The following is a 21,070-nucleotide window of genomic DNA, read 5'->3' as shown; positions in this document are numbered from 1 at the left end:
TCACAACTACCAGCACCAATGTCTTTAAAGGATTGGTTGACAGATATTTTTGACCTGATATTGATATAGATTATTTTAGAAGTGCTGCCATGGGGTCTTGAGTGTAGATTGGTTTGCATAGGAACACAGAATCAAAATAAAATGTTCGCATGATCTTCAGCTTCTTTTTTGGGCTGCAGCTTTATAAACTCTATCATAGATATGCAGAATGAATCTCATATATTTAGTGCGTAAGTTATTGGTGTTAGGAGATTGTTGGCGATTTTTCAAGTTTGTAGGAGACATGTTCGCATGATCCTCAGCTTCAGTTTTGGGATGCAGCTTTATAAACTCTATCATAGATATGCAGAATGAATCTCTTACATGTAGTGCGTAAGTTATTGGTGTTAGGAGATTGTTGAAGATTTTTCAAGTTTGTAGGAGACCTTGCCATCATAGCTGAGAGGTTTTTGGCGGAACAGTAACATATTGTTTTACATCTGCCCGTCCATGATACTAGTGATTGTAGATTGTTGTCAGGTTGGATTTAGGTGGTTTCTACTTGAAACTTTAATTTCTTGCTGACTGTACCTCACAATAGTTCGAAATGCCTACATTGCACCCCTTTAGAAGAATATTTAAAAAAAAAAATAACCTCAAAAATTAATCCTAGATTCGCCCCTGTTAGCCTAGAGTTTTCTTATTTGCACCGTCATACCATATCTTTTTATATATATTATGCTGCTCGTTATTACTCAATGATAAATTATGATCTAAATATTCAAGAATTTTACTTTGCAATGAGTACAAAGATCTAAGAAATAAGATAAAACTGTAACCGGAGAGCACGTATCTACTCTACAAATTCATATCGTCACCACCGGGATTCGAACCCCGGTCGTTTGGGTGGCAGTCAGTACTTTAACCCACTGAGCCAAAGAATCGATTCTCTAGCTCAATTGATTAAGACTGGCTATATATGTTCTACTGTACTAGGGGGAGCAACCCCGCTACACTATTCCCCCACCACAAGAGTCAACATATCCTTATATACGACTCTTAACAACACAAACCCTGGCTATACTCCAGATAACCAACGTGGATTTTTTTAGTTGGGCGCCAAATGTAACCGGAGAGCACGTATCTACTCTACAAATTCATATCGTCACCACCGGGATTCGAACCCCGGTCGTCTGGGTGGCAGTCAGTACTTTAACCCACTGAGCCAAAGAATTGATTCCCTAGCTCAATTGATTAAGACTGGCTATATATGTTCTACCTGTACTAGGGGGAAGCATCCCCGCTACAAAACAAAGGTTTGCGTAATTACGCAAATGACGGTTTGCGTTATTTAAAAAAAGATCAATTTCTTATATTAAAAATGATCTAAGAATAAAGCGCGGAACGCGCTTCATACAAATTGTACTTCGGTCAACGCTTTTACACCCCAATGAAGTTACAATAAGAAGCATTAAATTCTTAAATACTTTTAACTGTGTAAAATATTGCACCAAACCATGCAGGATTAAATGTTTGTATCAGTTTTGAAAGAGTACAACAATAAGGTGGTTTAAAAATGGTAGGATCCATCCATATGAGCCCCACAACGATCTTACACAGGTTTTTATGTGTTGATCTGTTTTACAATGACACAGCCCATGTGTCCAATATTTTCCCTTTCCGTTCCGTTTTATCGTTCCTTGTTTTAGTAAAGGCCACCATTGACCCGTATTTATTTATACCATAAGGTCAACCACTTTTTAACATTGTGGACAATAAAGCAGAATGTTTATTTGACGAAGATGTAGATCTTAACGATCATTAACTGTGGTTCCACTGTATAATAAACTCTGCCTTGAATGAGTAAGATCATATTTGTAAATACCAGGGATAGAGGTTGGTATTATATCGCAATATTTCTGTATCATTATGTTATACACTTTATATATATATAGTGTTGATCGGTGTTTATTATTTGGAATCTACAACTAATAAGTACCAGATAGAAGTCAGTGCAATTCTTTCTAAGGTTAGTCTGACTGACAGTGAGTTGATTATAACTATGACATTTACACGAATTTAATTCTTAAATTAAAAAATGTTGTGCTTTTATCTCCCTTTGATATGACATGTATGATGATGATAATAGCATGAATAGATTTGACGAGAATTCATTAGTTTGTTTGGCTAACAACTATGCAATTCATTCGAAATTTACCTTGTCAGTGGCGGATCTAGAGGGGGCAATGTTTTTGAATGGGAGATAAGGGTGGACCCCCCTTTTTTATATCCTATTACTAATATTTAAGACTTTCGATTTTTTTTTTTAAATACTAATATTAACAGAGAAATATAATACAATGTAATAATTTATAGACATATAATACAATGTAATAATGTATTATATGTCTCTGATATTATTAATTTTTTTAATAAAAATTTTAAAAGTAAAAAAAATGATTTTTTTAATACTAGAAATTCATTTTCTAATATTACAAGCATGTTCATTCTTAATATTTGAAAATGAATTCTTAACATTTAAAAAAAAATTCTTAATATTATAAAATGAATTCTTAATATTAAAAAATAAAATTCTTAATGTTAAAAAAAATAATTCTTACTATTAAGCGGGCGGGTATAACATTTTCAGAAAAAAAGTGAACATTATTTTTTTATTACAAATTTTATCTATTACCTTTAGTAGTTGTTACTTAATCATATGGTACAAAAATCATTCCAAAAATTCAATTTGTTTTGGCCCCAGGTGACTTTTAAAATGTAGATATCATTGAAAAATCTCCAAATTATCTCCCTTTGGTAATTAAAATTGAAATATCTTTTTTAACTCATTGGTGACCTATATTTGTAATTGTTGTTTTTGAATAAGCTGTACATAAACTAAATTATTTTAAAATTTAAGCAATTTCTGTAATTCAGTTCTTTTTTTAATTCAATATTACCAATGATTACCAGTATTTCTCCTATTAGTTCAACAGAATAGAAACATTTGACAAAAATGTATGCTTCTTTCGAAGGCAGATTGTGAGCGTAAATGAACGGTGACCTCATTTTTTTATTTCATTTTTCTATTACTTATAAGTAGTGTTGTCAAATAGTACACTTTTGACTAACCGGTTACTCAGATAATCGTTCGACCGATTAACCGGTTAACCGGTAGTTTTAAGGTGTCGTTTGAAAGCCTTTTCAATAGTACCATACATGTACACATAGTTATAAGATGTGGTATAAGTGTCAATTTGACAACCTTTCGTCCAAGTCATAATACTACGATTAAAGAATTGAAGTTTGTCCTTTGGCATTATAAGGCTTGTCTGTGAGGATTCCTGGAGAAGTTTACTTTTTAATCAACAAATACACCGTATCAACTATAGCATTTGTACCAATTTCAAATTGAAAAAAAAAAAAAAAAACGTCTTGATCTCGTAGAATTGAACGTTGAATTTGTCTGAAACCGATCATTGTTTAATTACTTTTATTGTCTTCGAAAATAATGTGGAGTGGTTCAATTTGAAATGATTAATTATGAAAAAAGGAAGATATGGTATGATTGCTAATGAAACAATTCTCCACAAGAGACTAAAATGACACAGAAATTAATAACTATAGCTCAATATACGACCTGTTTCTTTACTTTGTTTGCTTGTTTCTTAAAGCATGTTACTCGTACTATCACGTACACCTTGAGTACATTCACATTAGTTTGCATTTCACAATTTTTAAGGTAGCATTTCGTTTAAAGAAAGACTAAACCTTGCACTACTGAGGTTACACATTTAGATGTTGGTTTACACAGTATTAGATCAAAAACGAAATAATGAACTAATTAGTAAAATTTAATCACATCTATGATTTAAAGTTATCGTTAAAAAAACATGTTTATCAATCATGTTTCTTTAAGGTCCTGCCCCGAGCTCTTATTAATTTTATGTATTTAGGATCAACAATAGCAATCAATATACTGGACAATTGATCTGTCAAATAATTAACCACGACGACAATTTTTAAATAAAACATAACTATTTAATGATTTCCATGCAAATTTATATCAAAACTATCAAAATTTAAAACAAAGTCCGGTTAACCGGTTAGCGTTTTTGGTATTCGGTATTTGGTCGTTCGACCGGTTTTATTGACAACACTACTTATAAGAGAAAGTTCATTTATAGAAAAAATTAGGGAAATCCTATATTAAATAAAAAAAAATTATTTAGACCCGCGAGCCCCTTAAAAAATAGCTCTTTTTGTCCACTTTTTTGCCATATAAAAGTGATGCAAATTGTGCTTCGATCAACACTTTCACACCCCAATAAAATTACAAGAAGTATACAAAAATTTTCCCACAAAAGTGTGGATGTGCACCATGTCCCTCCTAATTCCACTCTGATTTTTATTAACCAATCATGGTTAATAAAATATACAATAAAATGAATTACAAATTAAAGAACAGTAAATTTCAAGGATAAAGAACATTGCTCTTCAACTTCGTACTTTATTTGGCTTTTTAAACTTTTTTGGATTTGAGCGTTTGATGAGTCTTTTGTAGATGAAACGCACGTCTGGCCTATACTAAATTTAGTCATGGTATCTATGATGAGTTTATTTAAACAAAACATGTACATGTATATACATGTATATATGACAAAAAATTAAGTCATTTTGGAAGCCACTGATCAGGAGAAATTGCATTTATTAATCAATTTACAGCTCTAAGCCTATTGGAGTTATCTCCTTGTTTATCTTTTATTCAGGGGGGGAGGGGATATTGTTTTATCCTTGTCTGTCTGTCCTTCTCATTTTGGGCATATAGTAATTCAGCTTAACTCCTACAGTTTAAATCCTGGGAAATTTTCACTTTGCTGGCTGTTTGAACTTATATTAAAGCTGAAGGTGTTCATGTGGTCACTGTCAGAGTTTTGATTTTTTTTTAATATTTGCTCTTTTGGGAGATAGTTGAACTTTGTCATTTTTGGGGTATAAGCAGTTTAATGTTTTAGTTGTTTTAAAATGTCTTCATGAGACACAATGATATCTCAAAGAAAGTAATACATTGACTTTGTTATAATAAAGTTACTTCAGAGTGGAGTGTGGGGGCATGGTTTGTCTAGTTTTTATATTATTCGATTTTTTTTAAAGTACATTGATCAGTGGCGTAGCTGGGTTATTTTTACGTGTATGCCCAAACCTTTACAAGGGATATGAGGGGAACCAACCGCTCAATGTCAAAGAACCTGTTGGTGGTGAGTTCAAAGGGGCGAAGCCCCTGAAAGCTATCGAGAATGAGATACCATAATGATTCCTGTCAGTAAAAAATCATTGATAACAGCATACTTTTGAATCTAAAATAAATGGTTTATTTGTTTGGGGGTTAAATTTGTAATATGTTAACTTATTCATCTTGTTATACTGGAAACTAGCCTAATGGTCATTAGTTTTAGAGAAAACGTCCAAACCAATATTACTTTTAAATAAGTGCCGTGAGTGAGCATACAATCGACAAAAGCACCTTTTAATGAACCCCAAAAAAACCACCTAGGATTTCTTCCCACAAAAAGTGAATCAATTTATCAGTCCTTTAAAGGGATTTAAAAAAAAATCTAAAATTTTCTTTTGATATTTTTTTCTTGATCTTGAATTTTTTACTACAATCTATGAAGGTTTATAAATTAAGCATGTAAAACAATTAATTGCATAAAGAAGAGTCTGGCTATTTGTCTATCAGAAAAGAACAGAAAAAAACCAAAAGCAAATGCTTTAAAAATTTTAGCTTGAGACATTAGTCATAGAAAAAGCTTCTTCTGCATTTCCATAAAATTCAATGAAGGTTCGACAAGTATAGTTAATGTTATTGAGAAATAACAAAATGTAAGCCTAAACTGCGACCACTTATTAATTGCAGAAAGAAATACATTTCGTCCTTAAAAATTAAAGATATAATTGCATTATTATATTGCTCTGAATACTCTTTTGATCATTAACAGTTTCTGTTCAACTTTCATAAAATTTCATGAAGAGTCATTCAAAAGACTTTATCCTCATTCGGAACCTAAATATTGACGCTGCTTTGCGCTTTGGGTCGCTTTTGGGACATAAATCACAGACTTGACAAAAATACAAACAGCATATTGAATCTGAGCAGATAGTGAATTGCTGTTAATTAAATATAAGAAAAGTACATAGAATTCATAGTAGATTCAGACTTTTACAAAAGATTCGAACAAATATATTAAATGATCTATTTATGTTAAACAGGTATAGCTTCATGCATGTTGATATTTCTAGGATTTTCTTTTTTTTATTTGTTTTTCAGTAGTCAGGCTTTTACAATCCCTTTACATCACCACCTGACTATGGTGCTAAGGGGTTTGATATACGAGTTTCTTTCCTTCTTCAAACATGTCAAAAAAGGTGTGCATTACTTTAGATTAGTTTGAAGGAATAATAAAATCTTCAGATGAATTTAGAATTTAAATAAGATAGATGTTGAAATCTTGTATCTTTTGAACAGGACATTTTAAAAGAAAATGTAGTTCGTCTTAAGCAGCATTCTTACATAGCTTACACTTTCTGTCTTCAACTTTCATGATGCTGCATCTGTAAACACAGGGTATTTTAACAAGTCATTTGACCAGGGTTATATAAATACAAATAAGAAAATTCTGTAGTTATTACACATGTTTAAACATATGCAAATTATGTTTTCCTGAAGAAGAAAAGTGTGATAAACATGATCAATACCATGAATACTAAGCCAGCTGCAAGGAAATGAATTCCAGGGGAGAGAAAATGATTTTCTAGCAAGAATCATGTTCTAACAGGGCAATGGCTTGTAACCCTCAGAGGTCCTGGATTATTGTTTCTTTTGAAGACAATATGATTTGCTGACTATGCAGTATGAGCTTTGCCCATTGTTTAAGGCTATACATTGACCTATAGTTGTTAATTATTGTGCCATTTTGGTCTCTTGTGGAGAATTGTCTCATTTGCAATCATATTACACATCTTCTTATTTTCATACTTCTAGTGAGAATCATGCACTCCTATTACAAGTAATTTATGTTATTTGATTTCTTAGTAATAATTCTTTAATTTCTATTATAGAATGTCTTATCCATCAAGACTATTAGAATTGCTGCTTGTGGTATTCCTGTGTGATGGATTGTTTACTAATCATCAAGTACATGCAATAAACAAAGGTATGTAAACATAATGGGGTTGTTAGTATAAATAGTACATGTAGTATTAGAGTTCATGTAAATGTGATTAAAAAAGTCATTGGCGGTCAGTTTTTAGTAGTACAGGAAACTGGAGAACCTGGAGAGAACCACTTAACTGCAGCAAGAAAACTGACATCCTTGTTAATTAAAATTGGAGTCAACCACAGCTATCACATGTCGGGTGCAAACTCACAAACAGGAGGTGATCTTAACTTGGCCCCTAAACAGAAATGTGCACTAGTCTTGTGATTATGGATGCCACACTAAAACTCAAAAACATATAAATGAACTAAAATTTAAAACATGCGAGCCTTACAACTTTCATTCTTACATCACTTGAAACATCAAAAGATTAATTTGCTTAAAGAATTCCAAATCCAGACTCGAATATTTCACATTTGACACTGAAACTGTATGATGTCATGCTGAAGACTTCCCATAGACTGGAAACAATATTTTGCAGAATTCTGACAAATAATTACTAAAATACAATGTTTAGTTGCCCTTAAAAAGCTATATACATGATATATGATACAATGTTTTAAGTAGTTAAAATAAATAAAAGAAGATGTGGTATGAGTGCCAATAAGACAACTCTCCATCACAATCACAATTTATAAAAGTAAAGTTAGTAAACCCTTATAGGTCAAAATATGGTCTTCGACACAGATCCTTGGCTCACACCCAACAGCAAGTTATAAAGGCCCCAAAAAATTACTAGAATGAAACTATTCAAGTTGAAAACCAATGATCTAATCTATAGAAAAACAAGAAACAGGAAACACTTATGAACCACATGAACAAAGGACAACTACTGAACATCAGATTCCTGACTGTTTTACTTTGTTGCTTATGATTACAATTATATTACTGACAGAAAATTATTAAACAGGTATAAAAAAAAAAAAGAAAAGAAAAAAACATTTTTACTTGACATTTATATACGTATAAATGTATGAATGTATTTCATACAAATTGTTGATGATTATATATTTCGCTAATTTAGTAAAAAATTTAAAAGATTTTTGAAAATTTCGTTAGTACTTATACTAAAATGCAGTCAACTTTAGCGTTTGATAGTTCATTGATAACATTCTGGCGTATCATAAACAAACAACTTGTAACGTCTCATTTTACATCATTCAAAACAAAAAAAGGTTGAAAAATTCCAAATCCAGATATTATTTTTTTTTTTAACTAATGGTATAAGTAAGGTTTTTGTATATAAATGAATGACAAAAGATATGTATATATTGATTTCTTGTTTTACAGTGGTTCATTTTACTGATGAGGACTGTGATGAATACAGACACTACCTAAAATCAGAAGATGATCAGTATGAAGTGCATTGGGATGGGGAACCTTATCCTAGTTTTTGTAGTCTAAGATTTAAACTAATGACCGGAGGTGATACATACAAGATATGTGCTAAAATAACAACTCTAGATTTACCGTGTAAAGGCCCTAAACTTGCATACTATTATGCATCAGATAAAAAGGTAGGTTTACATTGAAGGTCAATAGAATAGGAAACTTTCAGGTCCAGTTTCCTTTTTCACAGATCATGATATATGGTCAAATATAAAAACAAGATGTGGTATGATTGCCAATGACTCTCCACAAGAGACCAAAATAACACAGAAATTAACAACTATAGGTCACTGTACAGCCTTCAACAATGAGCAAAGCCCATACTACATAGTCCGCTTTAAAACGCCTCTAAATGACAATGTAAAACAATTCAAACGAGAAAACTAACAGCCTTATTTATTTACATAAATGAAAGAAAAAAAATATGTGACACATATACAAATGACAACCACTGAATTACAGGCTCCTGACTTGAGACAGGCACATACATACATAATGTGACGGGGTTAAAGTCTTTTTCATGTAGATTCTGTGTACAGTTACAAAGTACAGGACAATCAATATTTGACAAATCCATAAACAGGAGGGGTTACCATCCCTTTCTTGGAATTAGGTCAATATTTATCAATGGAAAAAAGTGCTGCAACCGCCTAATACCTCAGTGCCTGTCAACCTCTTTTCAAAATGTCTGGCTCTGCATCAGATCTATATTACCATTGACATTTTACTCAGCCCTATGCATTCAAGAATTGAATGCTTCTTTTTGTAACTTCATTGGGGTGTAAAAGTGATGAGGCCAAAATAAAAAAATAGGTTTGTTTGCCCAAACGCTACCTACCCAGAAAAAAGCTGCCTACTCAAATTCTTTTATTGTCCTGATTTGAAGAAGTTTTTTTTTAATTAAATAGGCATGAAGACTTACTAACATCTGATACTTCAATTTCTTTTTTTGAAAAAAAAAAAAAAGAAAATGCCTACCTACCTACCCACTGTCTCAACCTTTGGGTAGGGTTTGGGCAAACCAAAATATTTTTAAGTGTGGCCTGACCAAAGTACATTTTGTATGAAGCAGGAAAGCAAATGGGCACGGTCAACACTTTTACAACCCTATGAAGTAATTCAATACTTATAATTACATTTTTTAGCTTATTCAAATTTTGCATAAAATAGCATTTTTAACATGTCATTTTTATGAACCGATTATGAGAAGCATAGGTGGATCCAGGGATGGGGACTGGGCTGCTTGCCCCCTCCTAATTGGTTGATTATATAGGGAATCACTGAAGCATGACCAGAGTGATCCCCCTTAGATCAGTTCTGAATCTACATTAAGGCGTATGTCTGTAAAGTAAGATATTGTCATATAAGTTTACATCACATTACCGGTATACATGTACAAGCCGTAACAAGGTTATTATAAGCAGTTCTTGTACTTAACATTTTAATAATCATTATACTGCTATGAAAAATTGACAGTTGTGCTTCTGTTTATCTTTAAATGTTTCATCTCAAGAAATGAATAAAACAGAGTTTGAGAGAAGAATGACGGCACAAATTTGATCACAAAAGCTAGGGTTGGTATGTACAGTTTACTTCTATTTTGGTTGTTTGTCATCATGACCATTATACATTATTTATCCTCTTTTACTTTTAGAGTTACACCTGTACTGATTCGCCACCAGTGAATGAATATTGTGATGATCTTTTTATATATATGAAGTTAGCCCCTTATGAAATTGCTAACACAGAATATTATGCTTCAAAAGTAAGAATAACCATTACAGCTACACTAATAAGCAGATATGGTGAAGATTCAAATGAAGGTTGGTAAAAAATATCAAATTTCCTATGTGAATGTTGACTAACTTTCAATGAAATGCACTAGATAGGTATTATAGGGTAAAAACCATTTTAACACAGGGAAAATAATCATATATGTAAGCTTTTGTTTTGTTTTAATACGACTGCAAAAATTAAAAAACTAGTAGTTGTATATATTGCTTTCATGTTGTCGTCATCAGTGTCGTTTGAAGACATAAAAATTAATAGAATTTAAACACAAGGTTTATTATCAGTAAAGGGAGGTTTGGATGGATTTTGAGGGCTATGATTCCAACTGATTAGGAATTATTGGCCAAAAAAGGGGCGGCGCCCAAATAAGCATTTTTGCAGACAATTACTTTTGTTAAAGTGTATGAATCTCTCTGAAATTATAAAACAAGTTTCCATTTTACAAAGAGATTGTCAGGATTGACTATGGGGGTTTATGGCTTAAACCATTTCAGAATAAGGGGCAAAAAAAGGGGAAACAAGGGGTTTTCTGGTTAAAGGACAATTGAGACAATTTTACAGAAGTGTAAGGGAGGTTATCCAAATCAATTTAGAAAACAATGTTTGAATACCTCCCTTACACTGCTTGTAAATTATGTATTAAGAAATGATGATGGTCTTGAGATGATTAGCTGTCAATTAATTTTAGCAGTTACTATTGATTAATATTATTTTTAGCCATGACTATGTATAAGCATTTTTGCAGACAATTACTATTGTTAAAGTGTATGAATCTCTCTGAAATTATAAAACAAGTCATTTCAGAATTAGGGGCAAAAAAAGGGGAAACAAGGGGTTTTCTGGTTAAAGGACAATTGAGACAATTTTACAGCAGTGTAAGGGAGGTTATCCAAATCAATTTAGAAAACAATGTTTGAATACCTCCCTTACACTGCTTGTAAATTATGTATTAAGAAATGATGATGGTCTTGAGATGATTAGCTGTCAATTAATTTTAGCAGTTACTATTGATTAATATTTATTTTAGCCATGACTATGTATGTCTCCATATTTTAAACTTTTATGATATATTTAACTGGGTAATTATAGTAGCTAACTCATTAGAAATTTGATTTGAAATACTGGCTATATCTTGAGGGACAGAATTTTTTTTTTGGAATAAGGGAAAAAATTGTTAATTTCGCAACAACATAGTGAATTACACATTTCTTAACTACTGTTAATTAGTGTCAGAAACTTATTATGTGTCAAAAATTTAATTACAATCCAAATTCAGACCTATATCAAGCGTGAATATTGTGTCCATTTTGGTCCCAACTTTTCAGGGTAGGACATCTGCGGTCATATCCTGCTCTGCTCAGCAAAGCAATTTATTGATTGATGTTGATAGTTAGTGGTAATTGAAAGCTAAGAGTGTTCACTGACAAAAGTATGTTGAATTATGCAGTGTTTTAACAGTTTAAAATCAAGAATAGAATGGCGAAATATGTCAAAGATAGATTATAACTCGACCAAAGAGCAGAAAACAGCTAAAGGCCACCAATGGGTCTTCAAAAATAGCTTTAAAATCCTGTAATTGTAGGTGCAATGTGTAATACTGTGGATTCATTTATTTTTGTTGGTACCAATTTTGTGGATTGAGGAAAACTTGCATATTTTCGTGGATAATTAATTTCGTGGTTTTGACAAAGTTTGCATACATTTCTTTAAACATTTTAAATTCATGGTATCTCTATACCCATGAAATCCATGAAAATTGGTATCCAACAAATATTAATGAATCCACAGTAGTTCAGTAAAAAAAGTGTACATCACAGTAAACTCCAAAACATTTTTGTATGAACTGAAACTAATAAAAGAAGAGAGTTCAATTGTCCCCTGCATTACACATACTTTATCTATTCAAGGGCAATAACTAAAACAAATTTTCTTGGTTCTATCAATTTATAAATGAGAATTGAAGGTTTCAGAGTAAATTCAATGAGATTTCTGTTCTAATTATTTTTATATGACCACAATTTTTTTTTTGCATCATATAATGGTATCAATGTCTTCGTGGTCGTCTGTGTTGTTGTCTGCGTCATCGTCAGAAATACTAGTACAACTGTATGTGGCAAATATTTAATAACAATCCAAATTCAGACCTGTATCAAGCACAAATACTGTGTCCAATTTTGTTCTAATTGTTCAGGGTTGGACCTCTGTGATCGTATCCAGCTGCACTCAGCGAAGCAATTTATTTTAAAGGGCATAACTACTTTAAAAATACTTGATCAGCACTTACTTCTTAAGTGTCAAAGACAATGTTGATATTAACCTATGATAAAAGTTTTATAAAATGTTCACATGAGAGTGCAATATCCCATATAATCATTATTCTAAGGGGCATTACTCTTTTTATTTTTTAATTTTTTAATTTGTCAAAGACATTGCTGACATCTTTGATACAAGTTTCATAAAAATTCTGGCAAGAAATGTACATGTGAGAGTGCTAACTTTGTAAAAAATTAAAGGAACTTAGTAAGTAGCTCACATACCCCCCACCCCAAGTTAAAAATTAAGAAAAAAAAATGAATCTTAATTTCCTGTCGATGTGCATACTAACTTAGTATGTCCTTATTATCTACAAAGTTTCATGAAATTGTGTTGTGTGGTTTCAGAGGAGTTGCAATGACAAACTGTTGCCAAGGGGCATGATTCTTTTAAAAATAATTTTATACAACATGTCAATAATTGTACACATTTATAGAGCACTTATGATGCTATTTTCAATATAATTAATGTTTGTAAAGGGCATAACTCTTTTTTTAATAATTAATCAGGACCTATTTTCAATCTTATTCAAAACATTGGTGATGTGAACATATAAGTTTTATAAAAAAAAAACTAGCAAGAATTGTTTACAGGAGAGGGCATTAATAAACAATTTCAATATTTATGTCATAACTCTAAAAATTATTGATCAACACTGATTTTTGATTTCATCAGAGCCATCACTAATTTAAATCAATGATATAAGTTTCATGAAAATCTGGCAAGAAGTACACAGTTGAGAGCGCTTAAACAATTTAGTCTGGATGGAAGGACACCTGGTATTTTTATATGGAATATTTGTAGTCTCAAGTAAGCTTAAGTCCTTAAAAGCTAGACCCTTTTATAACACTAATTCAGAAGAGGTATATTTTATCCTGGTCCAGAATTTATAGCATTGTACCTGACTGCATGTAAAAGGGGAGATAACTTTTGATGTGTTTACAAGGTAAACTTCACATTGATATGAACTTGCTGCTGAGGGGAATTTCCATCTTATTTTGGACCAAAATAGATACATAGATGCAAAACATGTACATGTATTGCCAACAACTTTTTATTATTAACATCATTTAATATGAGGGGCCTCAGTGGCCAAGTAGACGTAGTAAGCCAATTTAACCACTGAGTAGCACTTCCCTGTCAACACTGATGTTGCAAGTTTGAACACTGCACATGGCAAGTGTACTTGGCTTAATCTTAATTGACTAGAATTGTCAGTTTTACCTCTGAAAGTCAGTGGTTTTCTAAAGCTCTAATTTATCTGCTTTGATCAAGGAAAACACAGCTGTGAGTGCCATGGCTACACTAAAATATAATGCCATGAAATTTAAATAATAAACAGTGTAAGAAATATCGACAAATAGAAAATAGTATTCTATTCAACCTGAATGATGGGAAAAAACTTAATTAAATTAATAGCAGTTTGAAATGTTTGGCATAATATAGGTATTGAATAGAATAATTTTTCTTTCAGGTACTGGTATAGCAGTAGGAGTATGTTTTGGTATTGCAATGATTGTGTTTTTGGTGATTGTCTTTTACTGTGTATATAAAAGGCGGCAAGCTGCATTGAGACAATTGGAACAATCTGGAGGAGTTGTTGTTCTTGGAAGACAAGGAAATATGGTTATAATGGCAGCTCCTGTTACATATGCAAATAATGATGTATCTGTTCCTTTTCAGGGTACATGTTAACAGATTACGACACATTGACTTTGTTTCACAAGAAGATTCAATTATCCTTAAATACACTGATTTGCATGTCCCTTTGCATGTGCATCCATAAACAGCTGTACATGTATTGTACCAATTTAAAGGGTACAAAAATTTCAGAAAAAAATTAAACATTTGTTTTTTCATTACAAATTTTATTTATCACACTCTTAGTTATTACTTTATGATATGGTACAAAAATCAACCAAAAACATCGACTCGGTTTGGCCCCAGATAACTTTTAAAATGTTTATATCATTGAAAAAGCTCCAAATTATCTGCCTTTGGTGCAAAAATGCCACTTTTTGGCATTAAAATTGAAATATCTTTTTTAAGTCTTCGGTGACCTATATTTTTTAGTATTGTTTTCAAATAAGCTATACATTAACTAAATAATTGTAACATTTGAGCCATTTCTGTAATTTAGTTCTTTTTTTATTTCAATATTACCTATATTTCTTCTATTAGTTCAACAGAAAAGACATTAACAAAAATGTATGCTAGTTAGTAGTTGTCCTACACATCTGCAAAGTTTGCACAAATAATAACACAAATATTTATAGCAGTAGGTCAATTAAGTAATCTAAAACAGTTATACCTTATGGGGAAACTTACATTGGGTAAAAGAGATTCAGTGGTGTAGCTGCATTCAAATAGTTTTAGAAATTTTTGTTCAACAAGAATTTCACCATAATTGTTCAGCTGCTTACAGTTTATTTTCCAGTGGCTATGTGACTGAGATTAAACAAGTCAATTTCTTTCTTCTGTGTAATTTTCCAGAAACTGGGTATCATGGTTTGGAGTTATTGCTTCGGAAATGTAATTTCATTTGCACATTTGACATTTTTGTTATTATCTAGAAATTTTTGATTTTAAACAGTTAAATTGATCGAAACATTGGTATTTGCATAAGTCAACATGGTTGAAATCGTCAACTGACCCCTTTTAAAATATTTTGCAAGCCAAATAAAATTTTAATTTTCTGAAATTTAAAACAATAAATGTCATGAATAGATAAAATGATAAAATAGTATATGGTCATCTCTACCAGAGAGAGTTGCAACATTTCCTTTATATTTAATAAATTAATATTAATCCAAAAAACCTGAGAATTGAAAACCACAATCTATTTTCATGGTACCTTTGGGAAATGTTACTATGTAGATATATTTTCTATCTTAATTTTATTGAATACTGTAAATTCAGAAATTATTGCAAAAAATGCAACAAGGAATTATAAATGTAATAATTTAAACTCTCATTTTGAAATAATTTTTATGAATTAGACTGTAGGATTTTTCTCAATATTGCAAAAATTTGAATTGCATTTTAGTCTCAAATGAAAAATTCACAATATATAATAAACACACGGAATAATTTCTGAACTTACAGTACACCTTTTCAATATGTATAAGGAAACATTGTTGTTTCAAGGATCGTTTCAGAATGAATTCCATTGCATCATATACTGTAAACCAACTGATTTTTCCCAACTTTCGCGAGTAGACAATTAACGAGAATATCAATTATCAAACTACATGTACATCAAGTGAGTTTAAAAATCACAACATTAATTTGCAGATGAAGTACACTAGAAAGAGCTATACAGGAAATTAAGTATCCACTTAAATAAGTTGGTTTACAGTATTTAGTTAGAATTGCTTTTAAACTTGAATGTATATATTTCCAGATCAACCAATGGTACAACAATTCTCTGATAATCAAAGGACACACTCTGGAAATTCAGATTTCCAAGATTCAAATGTGCAAAATAGTTTACATGACAATCATCAACAATCAGCCCCACCGCCATCCTACAGAGAGGTGACAGGTTACAAATAAAGTATTTTCTGGTGTCAACCCTGGGAAGCAGTAACTCTTTCTTTATATTTGATCAGTTTACTGGACCCCACAGTGATATGTTATTATTTGGGGAACAAATTGAGTACTCTAAGTAATAGACAAGTAAAAATTGTTGGATGTTAGTTTCGTGTAAGAATATATATACACCAATCTGGAGTTCTTTTATGAATGAGGTATCCACTGTTTAACCTGAGGTCACTCAGGGAGAAGTCTGTTCTGACATTATAACATACTGATTGTGACTTAAGAAGTGTACAGGGAAAAGCACTAATTTGAAAGTTGTTGATAATGGAGGAAACAATCTGATAATTTTGTAGGGCATTATGCATATTTAGATTTTATATTTCACTTGATTTATTTATTTAAAATTAACCAATGTATGCAATCAATTGTATTGTAATTTTTTATTTCATCTGCTTGACTTTGCACATGTTTACTGTATAAGTATAAGTAGGAAAGTCTGTTGGCAGGTGAAATCTATTTTTAGTTTTATCCACCATGTTTCCCGTACAAATTAATTGTTTTTGATTTGAAGTAGATTTCAGTCACAATACTTTTTATCCTTGTTCTTGAGGTTCATTTTTTGGTATTTTTTTTTTTATAAATAACATCTTTATGGCAAGCTCTTTCACAATTTATTCTTATATAATTTTCTTTTTAAGATATCTTATAAATTATATGGGATATCTTATAAACTATATAAGAAACCTTATAAACTATATGTGATATCTTATAAAATATACAAGATATCTTACATAAAAAACATTTATAAGACAACTCATAAACGTGTAAAAATCAGTTGAAAATGTCTTATTATTCTAGACATGTGACTCTAGGGGATTGGCAAAAGAAATGTACATTATTTAATCAAATTAAAGTTGTAGTCTAATATTATGAAGATTTGTTTTTATAACTGTGATAGCTATGTTAACATTATTTAATATTGAATACCATGGATGTGTATATTTGTTTACTTTAGTGTGATAAAAATGTTGGTATATATACTGTGAATTGTTTCTTTTTCTACAAATATTGAAAAAATTTCGTTCGTTGTCGACGTCCGAAGATATTTGGTTTTTGCACTATAACTTTAGTATAAGAAAATAGAAATCTATGAAATTTAAACACAAGGTTTATGACCATAAAAGGAAGGTTGAGATTGATTTGAGGAGTTTTGGTCCCAACAGTTTAGGAATTAGGGGCCAAAAAAAGGTCCAAAATAAGCATTTTCTTGGTTTTTGCACAATAACTTTAGTAAAAGTAAATAGAAATTTATGAAATTTTACCACAAGGTTTATGACGTCAAAAGGAAGGTTGGGATTGATATTGGGAGTTTTGGTCCCAACAGTTTAGGAATTAGGGGCCAAAAGGGTCCAAAATTAAACTTTGTTTGATTTCAATTCTTGGGGTTTTTTGATATGCCAAATTTAATTGTGTATTTAGATTCTTAATTTTTGGTCCTGTTTTCAAATTGGTCTACATTAAAGTCCAAAGGGTCCAAAATTAAACTTAGTTTGATTTGAACAAAAATTGAATTTTTGGGGTTCTTTGATATGCTGAATCTAAACATGTACTGAGAATTTTGATTATGGACCCAGTTTTCAAGTTGGTCAAAATCAGGGTCCAAAATTAAACTTTTTTGTTTGATTTCAATAAAAATGAATATATGGGTTTCTTCAATATGCTAAATCTTACCATGGAAGTAATATCCGCTTTTAACCGGAAAACACTTTTAGAACAGTTTAAAACAAACGGTAAAAAGCAAAAATAAGCTAAATTAAATACAATTTTCCATGTTAAACTGCTGTAGTTTGAACAATTTTCGTCCGTTTTTCAAGTTTTTTACGTCATACGACTTCTTTTGGAAGGTAGATGTTTTATATGATACAGCGCCACCTTCTTATTAATAAACCGCGGATGTCACACAGGTACTTTATAATTAACGGACTCGATAAAACCATGTGACTGATAAGAAATTCCAGATGCCATTTTACAACCGCGGTAACGCAGATAGTAACCAAAGGGGTCTTACCGCTGAGACTATAATTGGATAAAATTGTATGACTTTAGTACAGAGCTCAGCATGCTATAAATACATGCTAATTAGTCGTTGTTATTCCTTCTAAATATTACTACCATGATCTTACCTAAAAGGTAATTGTCCAATTCAAATTTTTTAAGTTTTTAAGTTTAAGTTCTTAACCCACATTTATTCTGTCTCAGAAACCTATGTTGTGTCAACTATTTAATCACAATCCAAATTCGGTGCTGTATCAAGCTTAAATGTTGTGTCCATACTTGCCCCAACTGTTCAGGCTTTGACCTCTGCGGTTGTATAAAGCTGCACCATGCGGAGCATCTGGTTTATATATTTATCTAGAACCATTATACTATATCAGCATATTATTATAGTTCACATTAAAATACCAGATTTTTATTGGCTAATAGGAGGAAAATAATTTACTCTATTCCATGGATGAACGGGAGACATTTTTTTAAATGTCACCCTCTTGTGCAGACCGATCAAAAATCGATAATTTTCAGAATAATAAATTGAATTTATATCAAATAATTAACTACAATGCTCAATTTCTACATTTTGGCTCAGAACTTTTCATGGAATATCAAATAAAAAAAAACCACCTTGCTTCACTTTTATTTAGTTCTTCTGATATCTTTTACATTATGTATGTGGCAATTAACCCCCTATTAATATAGACTAGTGTTATGGAAAGCTATTTAGTTTGAAACTGAGCAGCAAACCTTAGACCTTAAATTGTTCTAACAGAGACTGGTAGAGCACATTAAATGAAATGTCAGTAATAAAGCTCTGCAGAAAAAAACTTGTAGGGGTATCCTTACTTGAGATATATATACAAGCCAAATGCATGTGAAATATTTTCTTACATTAAAATTCCCAGAACTCTGAGATGAAAATTCTGAATTTTCCAAATATAACGGGAGGCTATTCCAACAATCAACTAAAGTTTGGAGTAAATTTATAAATCAAAAGATACTAGAATAAACAAGTAAAAAAGTGCCTGAAATCTGAATATGAGGTCCCAACTACTTTTGAATGACTAACTAGCAAAATTTCGATCTTATTTTTAACATTCCCAACAAAATCTGTGTATGGTATAGGAATATTTGCCCGAGTTAAAGGCCCATAAATGTAGAAGTTCAAGTTGAAAACAAGTAGACTAATTTCATATAACTGACTTTTGACTCCAAAGTTTATATTTTTTCAATACCTACTCTGTGGTTGGACATCCTGGTACCAAGTCAAGTAAGAGCAATGTAAAGAAGTAAAATCAAGCTTTCAATATGTACAACTTTGGTAGAAAATAAACAGATTCAAATTTTCTTTACAGGACAAAATCATTGGAAAACAGTGAACTTTCCCCTCTACAAGAACCTATTATAAGTGGAAAAACCTGTTGAAAAATTGTATAATCCCAAGTCAAAAGTCAACAATATGAAAAAAGTAAATTTGAACAGTTTCATAAAATTTGACCAGAGCATTCCCTAGATCCTGTGTAGGACCAGAGACATATATATATGTTACATTTGTACTGGTAGGACATATGGGTAGATGGACAATTAGCTATCCCATAATATATTCAGCAGGTGTATAAAAAGGATTGAAGTTAAAATAAACTGCAAGGTTCAACAGTATTGCATGCATATTTATTTATTAATGAATATTTAATTGACTTGATAATATTGACATGGACATCATTTCATTTTAAGGTGAAAGCAGAATTGAAAATTATGATACTGATATTTCATTTTGATATTAGTTGGGACATAAAGAAATGGACCTTTAGGATGTTAATACATGTACATGTTTTCGTACTGATTTTGTAAAAAATATTTCCGTTCTCCATCACTCATTTACTGTATACCTTACAACAATATTATTTTTATTTACCCGTGAACATTTTTTTAATTTTGTGGCATTTTGTCCAATGTTATGGTTGTTTAAGATATCTCATTATTTTATTGATTTTGTATACGTATTTACATTGTGTCATAGATTGAATTTATTTGTTCAGTGTATACATGGTATATTCACTTGTTTGTGTTAATGTCTTTTGATTGAGTTAAGCCAGTTTAATTGATATTTCATAGTATGTCTTTTTATGTTGTGATGTTACATTATTGTTTCAGGTCAGAGTAGTTGGTACCTATTAAAACGTTTAAACCCGCTGCATTAGTTTGCACTTATCCTAAGTCAGGATCATTATGTTCATTGGTTGTCATTTGTTGATGTTCTTATAAAGTGTTTCTTGATACTTGTTTTTGTTGAGTCTGCGACTTTTGTTGCAGAAAGCTCGATATAGGGACGGTGATCTAGTGGCAGCGTTAGCTAACTTCTTAAAAGCTTTATCTTTTAGAAGGTGGAATACCAGGATGCTTCATACTTTGTTTATGGATGCCTCATGTTAAGAAGTTTCTGTCAGTCACATGTCCAATGTCCTTGACCTAATTTTCATGGTTCAGTGACTACTTGGAAACAAAGTTAAGATTTTTTGTAATGTTAAATTCTCTCTTTATCATAAGTTATAGATAACTATATTTGGTATGTGTGTACCTTGCAAGGTCATCATTAAGTTGAGTTAAGCCAGTTTAATTGATATTTCATAGTATGTCTTTTTATGTTGTGATGTTACATTATTGTTTCAGGTCAAAGTAGTTGGTACCTATTAAAACGTTTAAACCCGCTGCATTAGTTTGCACTTATCCTAAGTCAGGATCATTATGTTCATTGGTTGTCATTTGTTGATGTTCTTATAAAGTGTTTC

At 31.3% G+C, this 21,070-nt stretch overlaps 1 protein-coding gene across 2 annotated transcripts; it reads left to right on the top strand.

Annotated features, from left to right (window-relative positions):
• Positions 1-1,705: 1,705 nt before the first annotated feature.
• LOC134712433 (uncharacterized) lies at positions 1,706-18,758 on the top strand. Of its 2 annotated transcripts, none has more exons than XM_063573966.1 (6): positions 1,706-1,875; positions 7,099-7,193; positions 8,487-8,713; positions 10,240-10,408; positions 14,164-14,373; positions 16,093-18,758. In XM_063573966.1, the coding sequence occupies exons 2-6, from the start codon at positions 7,100-7,102 to the stop codon at positions 16,242-16,244; spliced, it is 852 nt and encodes a 283-aa protein (XP_063430036.1). In that variant the 5' UTR covers positions 1,706-1,875; position 7,099; the 3' UTR covers positions 16,245-18,758. The 2 variants fall into 2 exon arrangements, with proteins under 2 accessions (XP_063430036.1, XP_063430037.1); XM_063573967.1 differs by lacking the exon at positions 1,706-1,875 and adding an exon at positions 1,926-2,008.
• Positions 18,759-21,070: the final 2,312 nt, after the last annotated feature.

Source organism: Mytilus trossulus, chromosome 3, assembly GCF_036588685.1.
Source record: "Mytilus trossulus isolate FHL-02 chromosome 3, PNRI_Mtr1.1.1.hap1, whole genome shotgun sequence".
NCBI lineage: Eukaryota > Metazoa > Mollusca > Bivalvia > Mytilida > Mytilidae > Mytilus > Mytilus trossulus.
Note: the sequence above shows the minus strand (reverse complement) of the source record. Positions and strands in the feature narration are given on the sequence as shown.